A 19715-nucleotide genomic window follows, 5' to 3' on the forward strand; every position below is an offset into this window, starting at 1 on the left:
CATGCAAAATACTCACTTAATTCATCTGCAATCTCCTTGTCCTCCATTATTATTTCTCTGGCCTCACTCTCATCTCTAATTTTTTATTTACATACTTGAAAAAACTTTTACTATCCACTTTGATATTGTTTGCTAGCTTGCTTTCATATTCCATCTTTTCCCTCTTAATGATTCTTTTAGTTTGTCTCTGTAGGTTTTTAAAAGTTTCCCAACCCTCTATCTTCCCACTAATTTCTTCTTTGTTGTATGCCCTTTTTTGCTCTTACTTTGACTTCTCTTGTCAGCCTCAGTTGTACTATTTTGCCATTTGAGCATTTCTTTGTTCTTGGAATACATCTATCCTGCACCTTCCTCATTTTTCCCAGAAACTCATGTTATTGCTGTTCTGTTGACATCCCTGCCAGTATCTCCTTCCAATTTACTTTGGCCAACTCCTCTCTCATACCACTGTAAATTCCTTTACCCAACTGAAACACTGCTATGTCAGACTTTACTTTCTCCCTATCAAATTTCAAGTTGAACTCAATCATATTGTGACCAATGCCTCCTGAGGGTTCTTTTACCTTAAGCTCCCTAATTGCCTCCAGTTCATTACATAACACCCAATCCAGTATTGCTGATCTTCTAGTTGGCTCAATGACAAACTGCTCTAAAAATCCATCTTGTAGGCATTCAACAAACTCCCTTCCTTGCAATCCATTACCATTCTGATTTTACCAATCAACCTGCATGTTGATATCTCCCAGAACTTTCATAACATTGCCTGTTTGACATGCCTTTTCCATTTCCCATTGTAATCTGTGGTCCACATCACAACTACTGTTGGGTGGCCTGTATATAACTGCCATCAGGGTCCTTTTACCCTTGCAGTTTCTTAACTCAACCTACAAGGATTCAACACTTTCTGATCCTGTCATATCTTTCTACTGATTTGATCCCATTCTTTACCAGAAAAGCCATGCCAACCACTCTGCCTACCTTCCTATCCCTTTGATACAATGTGTAACCTTGGACATTTAGCTCCCAACTACAATCACCCTTTGGCCACGATTTAGTGACCAAACATCATACCAGACAATCTGTAATAGTGCAACAAGATCATTCACCTTATTTCTTATACTCCATGCATTGAGATATAACACATTGAGTACTGTATTTGCTATCCTTTTCGATTCTGCATCCCTAATGCACTGGCTACAATTTTGTCCTATCAGTTGCCTGCCCTTCCTGGCAGTCAGACTGCTTTTTTTAACATCTGTCCTATCCTGAGTCCCTTCACTCTGGTTCGCAACCCCTTGCCAGATTAGCTTAAACCATCCCAACAGCTCTAACAAACCCACCTGTGATAATATTGGTCCCCCTTGGGTTCAAGTGCATCCCACCACTTTTGTACAGGTCATACCTCCCCCAGAAGAGATCTCAATGATCCAAGAACCTGAAGCCCTGCTCCCTGCATCAGCTTCTCAGCCACCCATTAAGCTGCCAAACCAACACATACAAAATGTTGGAGGAACTCAGCAGGCCAGGCAGCATCTATGCAAAAAAGTACAGTTGACGTTTTGGGCTGAGACCCTTCGGCAGGATTGGAGAAAAAAAGCTGAGGAGTAGATTTAAAAGCTGGGGGGGGGGGGGGGGAGACTCACTGGACACAGGCAGCAATCCAGAAATTGCTACCCTGGAGGTCCTGTTTCTCAGCTTTCTGCCTAGCTCTCTGAATTCTCTTTTCAGGATCCCTTTGCTTTTTCTTCCTATGTCATTGGTACCAATATGTACCAAGACATCTGGCTGCTCTCTCTCCCTCTCCAAAATGCTGTGGACATGATCCAAGACGTCTCTGACCCTGGCACCTGGGAGGCAACATACCATTCCGGTTTTCCATTCACGTCCACAAAATCTCCTGTCTGTTTCCCTGACTATTGAGTTCTCTATCACTACTGCTCCCCTCTTTTTCTTTCCCTTCTGCACGACAGACCCACGCTCAGTGCCAGTAACCTGGATTCCGTGGCATCCCCAGGAGGTCATCCTCCACGACAGAATCCAAAGTAGTATACTTATTATTGAGGGGAATGGCCACAGGGGTTTTCTGCACTAACTGCCTATTTACATTTCCATTTCTTTTGACAGTCACCCAGCTACTCGTCTCCTGCAATTTAGGGGTGACTAGTTCCCTGTAACTCTGATCGATTATCTCCTCACTCTATTGTACAAGCCAAACGTTATCCAGCTGCTACTCCAGATTCCTAACACAGTCTTCCAGGAGCTGCAGCTGGGTGCACTTCATGTAGATGTAGTTCCTTGGGGAGACTCTGGATCTCCCAGGACTCTCAACATCCGGCATGAAGAACACACAATGGCCATTTACTACACTAGGTATTGTAAGAGGAAATAAAAACCGAACCTCAACAGAAACTCACCTAGAACCAATGCCTCCTTTGAGCCAAAGCCTGACACTCCTATTCTCACGACTGGCCTACTTCCAACAATGGCCACCCCGCTTGTCCCTTTTGTACTTTTAAACAAGTGTCGTTGATCTGCAAGAAACCTCGTCACTGTGTGCTGCTCCCACCATTGATTGGGCTGTTGGAATGAGCCCAAACCCCCGTGAAGCTTTCCTTTTAGCAAGCATCGCCAACCTGCGAGAAACTTTGTCACTGCGTGCTGCTCCTGCGCTGAAGAACTATTTATTTAGAGATACAGCGATGAATAGGATGATCCACACCAGGGGTGCGTGAAAAGAGCTACTTTCTAATCAAGGTGGCAATTGAGATTTTGAAGTGACCAATCAGCAAGCCGCAGTGCGCAAAAAGAACTATCTTTCAGATAGGTCTGTGTTCAAGGTTCAAAAAAGCAGAGCTTCGAGCCAGTTTTCTCTGAGGTGGACAATCCACACCAGGGGCACGTGAAGAGCGCTACTTTTTAAAAGCTAAATCCGGGCGGCAACTGAGATTTTGAAGGCAGAGTTTCGCGGGAGATTTCCTGATTTGAGGAGTGACAAATCAGTAAGAGGGATTCATTAGAAAGGTCGAACAAGAATAATTCAAATGCAAATGGAGCGGCCATTCTTTTGGAGTGGCTTTGGCTCATCAGGCTTAGGTGAAATCAGGTTTGGATGAGGTACATTGTCTTGTAAGTTGTTTTCTTTCTTTCTTTCTTTCTCTCTCTCTCTCTCTCCCTCCTCCTCTCCCCCACCCTTATTTGTTAGGGAATAGTAGATTAGTGAGAATGGCTCCGGGGGCAGTGTTTTGTACTCTGTGTGGGATGTAGGAAGTCTGGGAGACCTCCAGTCTCAGATAAACACATCCGCACCAGGTGCACCGAACTGCAGCACGATGACCGTCGACTCACATGGGAGAATAAGGAGGTGATAGACAGAAGCTACAGGGAAGTAATCACCCCTAGGATGCAGGAGACAGGAGAAGGAAGGGAAATGCACAGCCAATGCTGAGTACACCTGCGAGAATAGTAAGTATATCACTTTAGATATTATTGAGGGAAACAATCTACTGGGGAGGGTGGCGGGGGGAGGGGAGCCACAGTGACCAGGTCTCTGGCACTGGGTCTGGTACTGTGGCTCAGAAGAGCACAGAGGTGAAGAGGACTGCAGTGTTGATAGGAGATTCCTTTGTCAGAGGACCAGAGATGAGGTTCTGTGGGAGTGATCGAGATATCCATATGGTATGTTGTCTCCCTGGTGCCAGGATCAGAGATGTCTCAGATCCGATCCATGGCATTCTCAAGGATGAGGGTGAGCAGCCAGAAGTCTTAGTGCATATTGGCACCAATCTCATGGGTAGACAAGGTGATAGGCCCTGAAGAGAGATCTTAGGGAGCTAGGAAGAAAGCTGAGAAACAGGACCTCCAGTGTAGTAATCTATGGATCGCTGCCTGTGCCACGTGCCAATGAGGGTAAGAATAGAATTATTTGGCAGGTGAATGCATGGTTGAGGAACTGGGACAAGAGTTCAGTTTATGGAACATCAGGATTTCTTCTGGGGAAGATATGACCAGTATAAAAGAGATAAGTTACACCTGAACCTGAGGGGGGTCCAATATCTTTGCAGGCAGGCTGGTTAAAGTTGTTTGGGTGGGTTTAAACTAATTTGGCAGGGGGATGGGAACTGGAGTGAAAGTGCTGAAGACGAAGTAGTTGGTTTACAAACAGAAGCAATGTACAGTGAGACTCCTAGCAAGGGGAGGCTGATAATAGGGAAAAATTGCAGTCAACAGGATGAGATGCAACGTAAAAGGCGGAGAAAAATCGAAAAGGATGAATACTGGACTGAAGGCGTTATATTTGAATGTACACAGTATATGAATAAGGTTGATGAACTTGTAGCACAGCTGCAGATTGGCATGTATGATGTATTAGACATCATTGAGTCATGGCTGAAAGAAGATTATAGCTGGGAGCTCAGTGTCCAAGGATACAAATTATCTTGAAAGGACAGGCAGGAAGGCAGAGGGCAGTGTTGCTCTGTTGGTAAAAAATGAAATCAAATCATTAGAAAGAGGTGGCATAGGGTAGGAAGCTGTTGAATCATTGCGAATAGAGCTAACGAACTGCAGGGGTAAAAAGACATTGATGGGAGTTATATACAGATCCCCAAACAGTAGTAAGGATGTGGTCTACAAGTTACAACAGGAGATAGAAAATGCATGTCAAAAGGGCAATGTTTCAATGGTCATGGGGGATTTCAATTTGCAGATAGATTGGAAAAATCAGGTTAGTGCTGGACCCCAAGAGGGGGAATTTCTAGCATGTTTGCAAGATGGCATTTTAGAGCAACTCGTGGTTGACCTCTCTTGAGAATCAGCTGTTCTGGACTGGGTGTTGTGCAATGATCCAGAATTGATTAGGCAGCTTAAGGTAAAACACCCCTTAGGGGCAAGTGATCATAATATGATTGAATTCACCCTGAATTTAGAGGAGAAGATAAGGTCAGATGTATTCAGCATTACAGTGGAGTAAAGGGAATTACAGGGGCATGAGAGAGGAGTTGGTCAGAATTGGTTGGAAAAGAACACTGACAGGGATGATGGCAGTGCAGCAATGGCTGGAATTTCTGGAAGCAATTAGGAAGGCACAGGATATGTACATCCCAAAGAGGAAGATGTATTTTAAAGGAAAGTTGACACAAACGTGGCTAACAAGAGAATTCAAAGCAAACATAAAAGCCAAAGACAGGGCATATAATAGAGAAAAAATTAGCGTGAATTTAGAGGCTTGGGAAGCTTTCATATACCAACAGAAGGCAACTAAAAAAAAGTCATTAAGAAAGTAAGAATGGTATACAGAAGTAAGCTAGCCAATAATATTAAGGAGATACCAGAAGTTTCTTCAGACACATAAAGTATAAAGGAGAGGTGAGAGTGGATATTGGGCAGCTGGAAAATGTTGCTACATAGGTAGTAGTGGGGGACAAGGAAATGGCAGACAAACTGAATAAGTATTTTGCATCAGTCTTCACTGTGGAAGACACTAGCAGTATGGTGGAAGTTCCAGGTGTCAGGGATCATGAAGTGTGTGATGTTATCATTACCAGGGAGAAGGTGCTTGGGAAACTGAAAGTTCTGAAGGTAGCTAAGTCATCTAGACCAGACGGCGTACACCCCAGGGTTCTAAAAGCGGTGGGTGAAGAGATTGTGGAGGCAGTAGTAATGATCTTTCAAGACTAACTAGATTCTGGAATGGTTCTGGAAGACTGTAAAATTGCAAATGTCACTTCACTCTTCAAGAAAGGAGAGAGGCAGAAGAAAGGAAACTATAGGCCAGTTAGTCTGACTTCAGTGGTTGGGAAGATGTTGGAGTTGATTATTAAGGATGAGGTTTCGGGGTAACTGGAGGCACATGATAAAATAGGTGATAGTCAGAACAGTTTCCTCAAGGGAAAATCTTGCCTGCCAAATCTGTTGGAATTCTTTGAAGGAATAAGAAGCAGGATAGACAAAGGAGAATCAGTTGATGTTGTGTACTTGGATTTTCAAAAGGCCTTTGACAAGGTGCTGCACGAGGCTGTTTCACAAGCTAACAGCCCATGGTATTACAGGGAAGATTCTAGCATGGATAGAACAGTGGCTGACTGGCAGGAAGCAAAAAGTGAGAATAAAGGGAATCCTTTCTGGCTGGCTGCCGGTGACTAGTGGTGTTTCACAGGAGTCACCTGTTGGGACTGATTCTTTTACCTATATGTCAATGTTTTGGATGATGAAATTCATGGCTTTGTTGCAAAGTTTGCAGACAATAGTTGGAGGGGCATATAGTTTTCAGGAAGTAGGGAGGCTACAGAAGGACCTAGACAGATTGGTAGAATGGGCAAATAAGTGGCAGATGGAATATAGTGTCAGGAATTGTATGGTCATGCACTTTGGTAGAAGAAATGAAAGGGTTGACTGTTTTCTAAATGGAGAGAAAATACAAAAAACCGAGGCACAAAGAGACTTGGGAGTTCTTGTGCAGAATTCCCTAAAGGTTAATTTGCAGGTTCAGTCTGTGGTGAAGAAGGCAAATGCAATGTTAGCAGTCATTTCAGGAGGACTAGATTTTAAAAGCAAGGATGTAATGTTGAGACTTTATAAAGCACTGATAGGCCTCACTTGGAGTATTGTGAGCAGTTTTGGGCCCCTTATCTTGGAAAGGATGTGCTGAAGCTGGAGAGGGTTCAAAGGAGATTCACAAAAATGATTCCAGGTTTGATCAGCTTGTTGTATGAAGTGTGTTTGATGGCCCTGGGGCTGTATTCACTAGAATTCAGAAGAATGAGGGGTGACCTCATTGAAACCTATCAAATGGTGAAAGGTCTTATTGGAGTGGATGTGGAGAGGATGTTTCTTTCCTCTGGTGGGAGAGTCTTAGACCAGAAGAGACAGCCTCAGAATAGCAGGGGGTCCTTTCAGAACGGAAATGAGGAGGAATTTCTTTAGCCGGAGAATGGTGAACCTGTGGAATTCTTTGCCACAGGCAGCTGTGGAGGTCAAGTCTTTATGTATACTTAAGGCAGAGCCTGATAGATTTTTGATTGGTTAGGGTATGAAGAAATACAGGGAGAAGGCAGGAGATTGGAGCTGAGTAGAAAAATGGATCAGCCATGATGAAATGGCAGAGCAGACTCGACAGGCCAAATGACATAATTCTGCTCTTATGTCTTGTGGTCTTCCAGCCTTTTGAGCCATGTGCCCAGCAACTTGCAACAACCCCCGATTTAACCCTTACCTAATCACGAGACAATTTACAATGACCAATTGCCCTATTAATCGGTAAGTCTTTGGACTGTGGGAGGAAACTGCAGCACCCGGAGAAAACACACGTATTCTACAGGGAGAATGTACAACTTTCTTACAGAAGTCACAGGGATTGAACTCTGATGCCACAAGCTGTAACAGCGTCGTGCTATTACACTAGTACCACCCCTCTCTCATATACAATGAGTTGGAGATCAGCCTCCAAACGTACACATGGTATGTATACTATTAACACCAAGGTAGAACCATTTCCTATTGGTCTGGTTCCTATTGATCAATTTCCTATTGATTTGAAACAGCGGACCTGAGGCAGTGGGGCCTGCACCTGAGAGCAAGGAATGAGCTGATGTGTGACCGATTTAAGCGCAGGGCCAGATTGAAAAGGTCAGGGTGTTGGGGCTGGAGGAGAAGGATGGGCCAGAGCTTAGCTCATTGCTCTGCGACGTTTACTCGTCTCTGCACTGTACTGAGGCTGTGGCCTGCAACTAACAGGCTTCTGAATTGGCTGTGATTTGCCTTGTGGCAATGAACTCACTTTCATGAACTTCAGTTCTGAATGTTACTTGCTTACTTTTTATTGCACATTGGGTGTTTGACAGTTTTCTTTTTTAATGGATTCTGTTGGGTTTCTTAATTTTGTGGTTGCCTGTAAGAAGACAAATCTTAAGGTTGTATATAGGATACATACTTTGATAATAAATGTCCTTTGCAGTTTAATTTAGCTCTGCTCCAGAGGGTGAGCTTGTTGGATGTGTATTGCAGTGGTGCACCAAGAAAGACTAGGAAACATATAGCTCATAGCTTTGACAGACTGTACTGAGACTGGATGTGTTGGGAACCCATTCATTAAAATCACAACATGTACATTGTCATGTTGACATGGATTTCTAAAGCCAGCTACATTTAAGAAACATATTCCCTCAAACAATAGTCAATAGTTTTTATGAGGTGAAAAGAGATAATGTTGTTCACTGCATTTTCTTGTGCTTGCCTAATGTGCCTTTCATGTCCAATGTGCCTCTAGATCAGAGGTTGCCAACCTTTTTTATGCCATGGACCCCTACCATTAACCGAGTGGTTCATGGACCTCAGGTTCGGAACCCCTGGTCCAGATGGACAAAGTTCACACTATGAATTAGAGAACAAGTCTCAGCTACTCAAAGGAAATAGTTGAGAAAAATCCTTGTTATGAAGTTCCCTGTAGAATACAATGAGGAAATATTGCTGCAGTTACCATATTTGGATTCATTTCTTGAAAATGGTTAGCCTATGTGCCACTGTGGCCCCCTAGCATTTTCCTTGTAAGATGTAAAAAATGGAAGATGTGAATGTGTAAAGTTCTTCTCTGCTGTGCTTTAGGATTGGCTTCTGCCCCTGAAGCTGTGCTGCTTTTCAAATGATATAGTATGTGACCTTTTCATCTTTATATTTTGGTCTACAGTGAGGCTGGACAGGATTGTTTGCTGTAAGGTGGAATCAAGGACAAAACCTTAGTTGAGAGGTCTTTCAGAATGCTTCTTCCAGAGAATGTTGACTACCAAATTAGTCTTACTATATTCTCTTCAGTTCTTGGTTTTTAGTTACAAGGAGAAATAGATAGGTTGGGGTGGCTCTCACTGGAGTTCAGTAAAAGGTGACTATAAGATGTTTATAAAATTATGAGGGACATAGTTAGGGGGAATAGTCATAGTTTTTGGCCAAGAGTAGCGGGGTTCAAAACCTGAGGCAGTAGATTTAGGGTGAGAGGAGAAATATTTAAAGGTGATCTGAGGAGTAAGTTTTTAAACAATAGTTGGGGGCATATGGAACAAGCTGTCAGAGCAGGTGGTAGAAACAGATACAATCACAACATTTAAGAAACATTTGGATAGAAAAGGAACAGAGGGATATGGGCCAAATGCAGGAAAATGGGTTTAGTATATTTTGGTCAGCATGGATGAGTTGGTATTGACTCTATGACTTAGTTCTCAGTAATCTTGTGCTTAGGTGATGTTCTTTTCAGGCTGAAGAATTCATATATAGTATGTCATACTTTATTAGCTTGTTGCTAAATATTTTGTGCCTTTTCCTCCCCCCATTTATTTTATAGACAATAATAGTTTTGCTGCATTTAATCCTTTGGATGCCCATTGAGCTATTCACACAAAATGCTGGAGGAGCTCAGCAGGCCAGGCAGCATCTATGGAAAAGGTTAAACAGTCGATGTTTCCGGCATGGCTCTTCATCAGGACTGGAAAAGAAGGGACAAGGAGTCATACTAAGGAGGTGAGGAGAGGAAGAAGTACAAGCTGACAAGTAATAGGTGAAACCTGGAGAGGAGGAGGGGGTGAAGTAAAGAGCTGAGAAATTGATTTGTGAAAGAGATAAAGGACTGGAGAAGAGAGATTCTGATTGGAGAGAACCACGGCTTTTCATCCAGAAAAATGCCATTCCCTTCTCTCATTTACTCCATCTCTGCTCCATCTGCTCTCAGGATGAGGCTTTTCATTCCAGAGCAGCTGCCCTCACCTGCATCACTTCCATTTCATGTTAATCTGCCCTCAACCTATCCTCCTGCTGCCACAGCAGAGATAGGGTTCCTCTTATCCTCATTGTCTACTCCATTATGCACATCTTTCCCTTCCTCCACCCCCATTTTCTGCTTTCCGCAGGGATCGCTCCCTATGTGACTCCCTTGTCCATTCATCCCTCCCCACTGATCTCCCTCCTGGTACTCATCCTAGCAAGCAGAACAAGTGCTGCACCTGCCCCTACACATCTTCCCACACTAATCAGTCCTTCCAGGTGAAGTGACACTTCACCTGCAAGTCTGTTGGGGTCATCTACTGTAGCCTGTGCTCCCGGTGTGGGAATGCTCCTGTATATCGGTGAGACCCAACATAGATTGGGAGACCATTTCATCAAACAACTTTGCTTCATCCACCACAAAAAGTGGAATTCCCAGTGGCCACCCATATGTCAGTCCATGGCCTCCTCTACTGCCACGATAAGGCCATACTCAGGTTGGAGGAGCAACACCTTATATTCCATCTGTGTAGCCTCCAACCTGATGGCATGAATATGATTTTATGATCCTTTCGATAATTGCCCACTGCCCGCCCCCTTCACCATTCCCCATTCCTATTTCCCTCTCTCACCTTTTCTCCTTAACCGCCCAACACCTCCCTCTGGTGCTCCTCCTCCCTCCCTTTCTTTCATGGTCTTCTGTCCTCTCCTTTCAGATTCTTCTTTCTCCAGCCTTTAACCTCTTTCACAGTTGACTTTGCAGCTCTTTATTTCACCCCTCCCCTCTCCTGGTTTCACCTATTACCTACCACCATGTACTTCTTCCTCCCATCACCTTCTTAGTCTGACTCCTTCCTCCTTTCTTTCCAGTCCGAAATGTCAACTGCCCTTTTCCATAGATGCTGCCTGGCCTGCTGAGTTCCTCCAGCATTTTGTGTGTGTTGCTCTGGATTTCCAGCATTTGCAGATTTTTTCCTGTTGAGCTATTTCTCATTCCTTTAGTCATGGTGTAATTTTCTTTCTAAGAATGTCTTGTACTTATGATGAAATAGATTATGAGGACACGCAGTCCTCTTTTATTGTCATTTAGTAATGCATGCATTAAGAGATGATACATTATTCCTCCGGTGTGATATCACAAAACACAGGACAGACCAAGACTGAAAAAACTAACAAACCCACATAATTACAACATATAGTTACAACAGTGCAACAATACCATAACTTGATGAAGAACAGACCATGGCACAGTAAAAAGTTCAAAGTCTCTCGAATGTCCCACATCTCACGCAGTTGGGAGAAGGAAGAAAACTCTCCCTGCCATGTCCGACCACAGTCGTCTGAAAACTTCGAGCCTCCGATCGGCCCTCTGACACCGAGTACCGAGTGCCATCTCTATCCGAACGATTCAACCTCAATCTCGGTCACCATCAGCAGGCAAAGGCGGGGATTTTGGGGCCTACCCTCCGGAGATTCTCGATCGTGCAGTAACAACAGCAATGAATGGGCATTTCAGAAATTTCTCCAGATGTTCCTCTGTGCTTTCACGTCCGTCTCCATCAAATCAGAATTGTCCATGGCCCCTATTTAACAGAGACAATATCATTTTCATCGGAGAGTTGCGCGCGCGTGGCGCACTGATATCTTCTCTTCCTGCTTATATTCCTGGAAGTTCTGATTATTCTCATCAAAATCTGGGAGAGACACCAAGAGTCTCTTCACAGGTTCTAATTATGGTGGATTTACTGCATTTCCTGTCATGTAGAGGTCATGAGGCAGTCTGTGAGGCACCATTTAAAGAGTTTTCTCTGCAGGATCCTCAAGATGTGAGGCAATGAAGCAGCAAGGTCATGGACCCTATGTAGATTACAGAAGAGGAGGTGTTTGCTGTCTTGAGGCAAATTAGGGTAAATAAATCCCCAGGGCTTGACAAGACATTCCCTCAGATCCTGTGGCAGTCTAGTGCAGAAATTGCAAGGACCCTAGCAGAAATACTTAATACATCCTTTGCCATGGACGAACTGTCGTAGGGTTGTTAATGTTGTTCCGTTGTTTAAGAAAGGCTGCAAGAGAAAGCTGTGAAATTATAGGCTGGTGAGCCTGATACCAGTAGTAGGTAAGTTATTGGAAGGCATTCTAAGGGACTGGATATGTAAGTATATAAGACTAGATTATATAGGCATCTGTTAGTCTCATGAGACCATGGATTTGTGCCTTGGAAGGTTTCCAGGGTGCAGGTCTGGGCAAGGTTGTATGGAAGACCAGCAGTTGCCCATGCTGCAAGTCTCCCCTCTCCACGCCATCGATGTTGTCCAAGGGAAAGGCATTAGGACTCATACAGCTTGGCACCAGTGTTGTCGCAGAGCAATGTGTGGTTAAGTGCCTTGCTCAAGGACACACACGCTGCATCAGCCAAGGCCTGAACTAGCAACCTTCAAATTACTAGACGAACGCCTTAATCACTTGGCCATGTGCCAACACACAAGACTAGATATATATATAAAATCTACCTTAGGGCTGATTAGGGATAGTAAACATGGCTTTGTGCATGGTACATCGTGTCTAATCAATCTTAGAATTTTTCGAGGAAGTTACCAGGAAACTTGATAAAGGCAAGGCAGTAGATATTGTCTACATTTACTTTAGCAAGGCCTTTGACAAGGTCCCACATGGAAGGTTGATCAAGAAGGTTCAGTCATTTGGCATTCAAGATGAGGTATTAAATTAGATTAGACACTGGCTTTGTGGGAGAAGCCAGAGAGTGGTTGTAGATGGTTGCCTCTGACTGGAGGCCTATGACTAGTGGTGTGCTGCAGGTATTGCTGCTGGGTTCATTGTTTGTCATCTAGATCAGTGATCTGGATGATAATGCGGTAAACTGGATTAGCAAGTTTGTAGATGTCACCAAGATTGGGGGTGTAATGGACATCAAGGAATACTACCAAAGCTTGCAGCAGGATCTGGACCAGCTGGAAAAATGGAAGATGGAATTTAATGCAGACAAGTGTCAGGTGTTGCATGTTGAGAGGACCAACCAGAGTAGGTCTTATATGGTGACAGCAGGGCACTGAGGAGTGCAGCAGAAGGATTTGGGAATACAGATCCATAATTCCTTGAAAGTGGTGTCACAGGTAGATAGGGTCGTAAATAAAGCTTTTGCCACATTAACCTTCATAGATCAAGATATTGAGTACAGGAGTTGGGATATTATGTTGAAGTTGCATAAGATGTTGGTGAGGTCTAATTTGGAATATTGGGTGCAGTTGTGGTTATCTACCTACAAGAAAGATGTAACTAAGATTGAAAACTGTAAAGGATGTTATTGGAACTTGAGGACTTGAATTATAGGGCAAGGATGAATACATTATGACTTTATTCCTTAGAATGTAGAAGATAAGGGGAAATTTGATAGAAGTATACAAAATTATGAGGGGTATTGATAAGGTAAATGCAAGCAAGCTTTTTCCCCCCACTGAGGTTGGGTGAGACTGCAACTAGAGGTCATTGGTTAAGGGTGAAAGGTAAGATGTTTAGGGGAACACGAGGGGGAACTTCTTCACTCAGACAGTGGTAAGAGTATGAAATGAGCTGCCAAGTGCAAATGGTAGATACGAGGTCCATTTCTACACAAGAGAAATCTGAATAAGGCCGCCAGAATTAGAGCAGAATAGGCCATTTGGCCCATCAAGTCAGTTCCACCATCCAATCAAGGCTGATCCTTTTTTTCCCCTTCCCCTCAACCCCGTTTCCCGGCCTTCTCTCCAAAACCTTTGATACTATGTCCAATCAAGAACCTATCAACCTCTGTCTTAAATACACCCAACGACCTGGCCTCCACAGCTGTAGGTGGCAACAAATACTCCATGGGTACATGGATGGGAGGGGTATGAAGGGCTATAGTTCAAGTGCAGGTTCATGGGACTAGGCAGATTAATGGTTTGGCATGAACTAGATGGGCTAAAGGGCCTGTTTCTGTGCTGTAGTGTTCTATGACTCTGAGATCTTTATCACTGATTTTGTAGCAGCATTTCAGTTCCTGATGGCATTCAAGGACCAATTTGAAGAAAATAACAAAACAGATTGAGCAGTAGTCAGGCCAACCAGTCATAAATAATGTGGGCATCTTTGAAGTCTTTCACTTGGTATAAGTATTATACTGTCTGGCATTGTTCATGGCATAGTCTCTCTAACAATATAGGTAGAGTATTATCTGCAACGAGGGCGGGGGGGGGCAGGGTTTCATCAAGATTACAGTTGATATTCAGAACAATATATGAAAAGTCATACCACACAGCTCACCAAGATCTTAAATGTATATTTACGCTTGCATATTAAACTTCATATCCCAGAAGTGTCTTGTATTGTTTGTGATCATTGAAGAAATTAATACATTGCTTAATTAGAGAAACATACAATTTATGACCAATTAAATACACGTTTAGACCATTCTCTATACCAGATTTAAATAAGCAGTAAATAATTTATGGGCTTTCATAAACAAAATCTTGCCGCAACGGTAGAATACAAGCAGGCCTAAACATGGCTCAGATTCACTTAAGGATCCAATGCTCATTGTGGGAGCATCTTCACTGAGGAAAAGAAGTAGGCATTTTAAAATGTCTGATATTGAATTTGCCATCTTCAAAGAGCATGTGAAAGAGACTTAACCCAAAAATATATGCAAATATATTTGCCATATTAGAGACCAGAGACCATCTGGTAAACAAATAAAACCGATAAGGGCCATGGTTAAAATATGTCAATTAATTACTAATTTTACCTGATCTCCCCATTCATTAATAGTTGGCATGTTGATATCATCAATAAATATTGTCATTTTCCGTCCACTTGGAGGTCCATAGGTACTTCCTACACGTTTCTCCACATAACTTTCAACAGTTCTCTACAAAGATATATACACACATTCACACTTATATTTAGCAACTGACAATCAAATGCCATTTTAAAAGGTTGCAGTCTATAAATTAATAGACAACAGTATTCAATATTAAATATTAATTTCTCTTTATCACTCAAGAAATTATGCATTTTGTTCCATCCATCTATTTTAAAAGTGGTGTTAGATCTCCACAACTTTAGATCCAGAGGCAGAAATTTGATTACTTTATTACTTTCAATTTTTCTTTCCTTCTGACCCTTACACAGAACATAGGATAGCACAGCAAAGAACAGTACAGCATAGTACAGGTAATTCAGCTCACAATGTTCTGTTGACATTTGAAGATCAATCTAATACTTCCCTCTTGTATAGCCCTCTATTTTCCTTTCATCCATTTGCTTATCTAAGTATTCCTAATGCACACACCTCTACCACTATCCCTAGCAGTTTGTTCCATGCATTTACCACTATGTAGAAACCTATCCCTGACAACCCCAACTATACTTTACTCCAATGTCTTAAGATTATGCTAATGTTGACCATTTCCATTCTGGGAAAAAGTCTCTCTGTCTACCCAATCTATGCCTCTTATCATCTTTACAGCTCTATTAAATCACCTCTTATCACTCCAAAGAGAAAAACCTACGCTCGCTCAACATATCCTAAGACATGTTCTCCAAACTAGGTAGTATCCCAGTACATTTACTCTGCACCCTCACTAAAGCTTTCACCTCCTTCTTATAATGAAGCCATCAGAACACACCACTAAGCGAGGACTAACCAGAGTCTTAGAGCTGTGGCTCTTGAATTTAATCCACTGATTAATGAAGCCCAACACACCATATGCCTTCTTAGCCACCTTATTAACTTGCACAGCAACTTTGAGGACTCTATGGAGGTGGACTCCAAGATCCCTTTCTTCTTCCACACTAAGAATCTTGGCATTAACACAGTTCTCTGCTTTCAAGTTTGACCTCCAAAGTGTATCACTTCACTCTTTTCTGGATTGACTCCATCTGCCATTTCTCAGCCTAGGTCTGCAAGTTCTCAGTGTTACATTGTAACCTACAAAACCTTCTAAACTATCCACAACTTGTGTCATCTGCAGACTTATTAACCCACCATTCCACTTCCTCATCCAAGTCATTTATAAAAATCATAAAGAGCTGAGGTTCCAGACAGATCTCTGTGGAACACCCTGTGGGTGCCCTGGATCCCATGCCTCCTGACTTTCAGAATGAGTTTACCATGGGGAACGTTATTGAAGGCTTACTAAAATCCATATATACCACATCCACTGTTCTACTTCAATTTGTTTTGTCACTTCCTCAAAGAATTCAGTCAGGCTCATGAGGCATGACCTACCCCTCTCAAAGCCATACTGACTATCTATAATCAGACTATGCTTCTCCAAATACTCATAAATCCTGTATCTAAGGATCCTCTCCAATAGTTTGCCCCCCACTGAAGTAAGACTCACTGGTGTATCATTCCCAAGATTGTCCTTATTACCTTTCTTGAGCAAAGGATTAACATTTACCACCTTCCAATCTTCTGGTACTACTTCTATGACCAGTGGGACACAAAGATCATCAAAGGCGCAGCAATCTCTTCCCCCATTTCCCGTAGCAACATGGGGTGTATCCCATGTGGCCCCAAGGACTTATGATCCTAATGTTTTTCAAAAGTTCCAGCTTATCTCCTTTCTTAATGTCAACATGTTCCAGTACATCAGCCTGTTCTATGCTATAGTCACATTTGTCAAGACCCTTTCTGTACTGAGAGAGCTATGGATGGTGATGAACCCAAGTGCAGAGTAGGGTCTAGACACAAACGAAATCAAAAGGTGAAATCACAAACAGAAGACTAAGAAGTGGAACTCCTATGACTGAGCACTAAGGGCTCAGCATGAAGCCTTTAAGTACAGACTTTCCATGAAGGAATGTGGCAGGCAATAATTGGCAGTCTGAGTCTTAAAGGGATAGTGGTAGTTAACCATACTCCAGGGAAATGGAGCACCGAAACTTGTATGCCTGCCTCTGCTCGGTCGGGACAATGACAGAACTTCCTTCCCCTTCCTATGGCCAGCTACTGATGGCCCAGGGTGATCAGGATGGTGCTTGCGAAAATCCTCTATCATGGTAGGGTCCAGGATGTCCTGCGAAGGAATCCAGCTTCTTTCTTCTGGGCCACATCCCTTCCAATCCATGAGGTACTGTCTTTTACCTCAAACAATGTGAGTGTCCAAAAGTCGTCGGACTGTGTAGGTGGATTGTACCTCAACAATTCTGGGAGGTGGAGGAGGTTTGGGAACCGAAGCCGAGAGGCTGTCACTCAAGGGCTTGAGGTGAGATAAATGGAATGTGGGGAGTTGGAGACGATAGGTTATTAGGTTGGCGTGTCACAGGATTTTGAATGGACCGATGTAACGAGGGGCCAATTTTCTGGATTCAACCCACATGGAGAGATCTCTAGTTGAGAGCCAGACCTGTTGACCAGGAAGAAGTGCTGGTCTGCCTTCTCCAGCAGTTAGCCTTGTTGTTGCTGCAAATTGGCCAACAACATCTCTCTTGCCTTAACCCATTTCTGATGACATCTCCGAACCAGTTGTTCTGCTGATGGAACACCCGCATCTGCTTCTTGTTCTGGGAACAGCAGAGAATGGTATCCAAATTGGCATTTGATAGGGGCCATCCCGATAGACGAATGCTGAAGTGTGTTGTGCGCAAGGTCTGCCCAGACCAGGTTGTTATTCCAGGTGAAAGCTTTCCCGAGGCTAGACATTGGAGTGTTCTCTCTAGGTCCCAGTTGACTCCTCTGTTTGCCCATGGGTCCGCAGATGGAACCTAGACGACAGAGTGGCAGAGGCCCCAGTCAGCTCACAAAACGCCCTCCAAAACCAAGAGGCAAACTGGGGACTACGATCAGAGATGATCTCCTGGGGGGACGTCACATGATGACGTGGCGTAGAAGAACAGGGAGCAATGGCGGCGGTAGCGGTCCCTGGGAAGAAGATGCCGGAATTGTGCATGCGCAAAGAAGTTGGCATGTGCAAATCGATACAACTCAAACTACAAGAACTGACGGTCACTGCAAGTGAAAGTAACTCAGAGTCAGAATTGGATTCCGCAGAGAATACAGATGAAGAAGAGGAGGAAGTAACTGGAAGAGACTGGAAGTAAAGGATGCGATGGAGACATAAGAGAGGCTTTATTGCAAGTAACGACTGAACTAAGGAAATTAAGAACAGAGCTTACATACATGGAGATATGCTATGATAAAGCTATGAAAAGACAGGACAAAATGGATAAGAAACTTCAAAAGTTGGAAAGAACAATGGAGCATATTAACGATAGAGTGCAAAAAACAGAAAATGATGTGCTTGTCTCGAACATGGAAAGAAATCGACTCTTGGAGAAAGTGGACGTGTTGGAAAATTTTAGTAGACGAAATAATATTGAGATTGTTGGTCTTAAAGAAGGTATAGAGGGACACAATCCAATAGAATTTTTTCAAAGATGGATCCCGGAAACTATGGAGAAGAATTAATCTTAAAGAAAGAGACTATTCGTTCTATTCTACTAGACACAAAACTTATTCAAGGATAGATCTTTTCCTATTATCAATGCATATTCAATACAGAGTGAAAAATATGGAATATAAAGCAAGAATATTGTCAGATCATTCTCCTCTATTAATGACAATAATAATGACTGATAAGGAAGAAGTGGCTTATAGATGGAGATTTAATTCAACATTATTAAAACGTCAAGATTTTTGTGATTTTATGAAAAAACAGATCCAATTTTTTTGGATACAAACTCTGATTCAGTGGATGATAAATTTATACTATGGGATGCGATGAAAGCATATTTGAGGGGTCAGATAATAAGCTATACGTCTAAAATTAAGAAAGAATATATGGCAGAACTAGATCAATTGGAAAAAGAGATTACAAAATTAGAAAAAGAATCTCAAAGACATATGACAGAAGAAAAACGAAGGCAACTCGTCAATAAGAAGTTACAATATAATACACTTCAGATATACAGAATGGAAAAAGCAATCATAAGAACTAAGCAAAGGTATTATGAGTTAGATGACAGAGCACATAAAATTCTTGCTTGGAAGTTGAAAACAGAACAAGCTTCCAAAACGACAAATGCAATTAGAACAAGTGCAAATAAAATTACTTATAAACCTTTAGAAATTAATGAAACCTTCAAAAGTTTCTATTCTAAATTATATCAATCAGAATCACAAAATGATGTTAATGAGATAGAAAGGTTTTTACCACAAGTAACTCTTCCAAAATTGAATTTGGAAGAACAGAAGGGATTAGATATGCCTTTTACATTAAAAGAGGTTGAAGAAGCTTAAGGATCACTCCAAAGTAATAAATCTCCAGGAGAAGATGGTTTTCCACCTGAATTTTATAAAAAGTTTAAAGATTTATTATATCCTCCCTTATGGAGTTAATACGTCAAGCAGAAAAAATACATAAACTCCCAGAATCTTTTTCAACAGCGATTGTAATAATATTGCCAAAAAAAAAAGACAGAGATCCTTTAAAACCAGCATCATACAGGCCCATTTCTTTGTTGAACACGGATTATAAAATAATAGCAAAAATTTTATTGAATAGATTATCTAAATATTTACCAAAATTAATACATATGGATCAAACAGGATTTATTAAAAACAGACAATTGGCAGATAATGTAACTCGGCTACTCAGTATAATTCATTTGGTACAAAAAAGGGAGGAGATGAGTATAGTAGTAGCCTTGGATGCAGAAAAAGCATTTGATAGATTGGAATGGGATTTCTTATTTAAAGTATTAGAAAAATATGGGTTAGGGACATCTTTTATAAACTGGATTAAAACTTTAAATACTAACCCTAATGCTAAGGTAGTGACAAATACTCAAATTTCAACACCATTCCAGTTAAAAAGGTCAACTAGACAAGATTGTCCATTATCACCTGCTTTATTTGTACTGGCGATAGAGCCATTAGCAGAACTAATTAGAATTGATCCAGATATTATGGGTTTTAGAGTTAATCAGGA

General features: G+C 42.2%; 1 protein-coding gene across 1 annotated transcript in view; it reads right to left on the bottom strand.

The window, feature by feature from the left end:
- LOC140210901 (dynein axonemal heavy chain 8-like) overlaps positions 1 to 19715 on the bottom strand; it is a 1093299-nt gene that overhangs the window by 295367 nt on the left and 778217 nt on the right. Inside the window, exon 57 of the mRNA XM_072280167.1 lies at positions 14525 to 14647. Coding sequence (XP_072136268.1) covers positions 14525 to 14647 — 123 coding nt within the window. The remainder of the gene's footprint in view (positions 1 to 14524; positions 14648 to 19715) is intronic.

This window comes from Mobula birostris, chromosome 2 (assembly GCF_030028105.1).
Source record: "Mobula birostris isolate sMobBir1 chromosome 2, sMobBir1.hap1, whole genome shotgun sequence".
Classification (NCBI taxonomy): Eukaryota; Metazoa; Chordata; class Chondrichthyes; order Myliobatiformes; family Myliobatidae; genus Mobula; species Mobula birostris.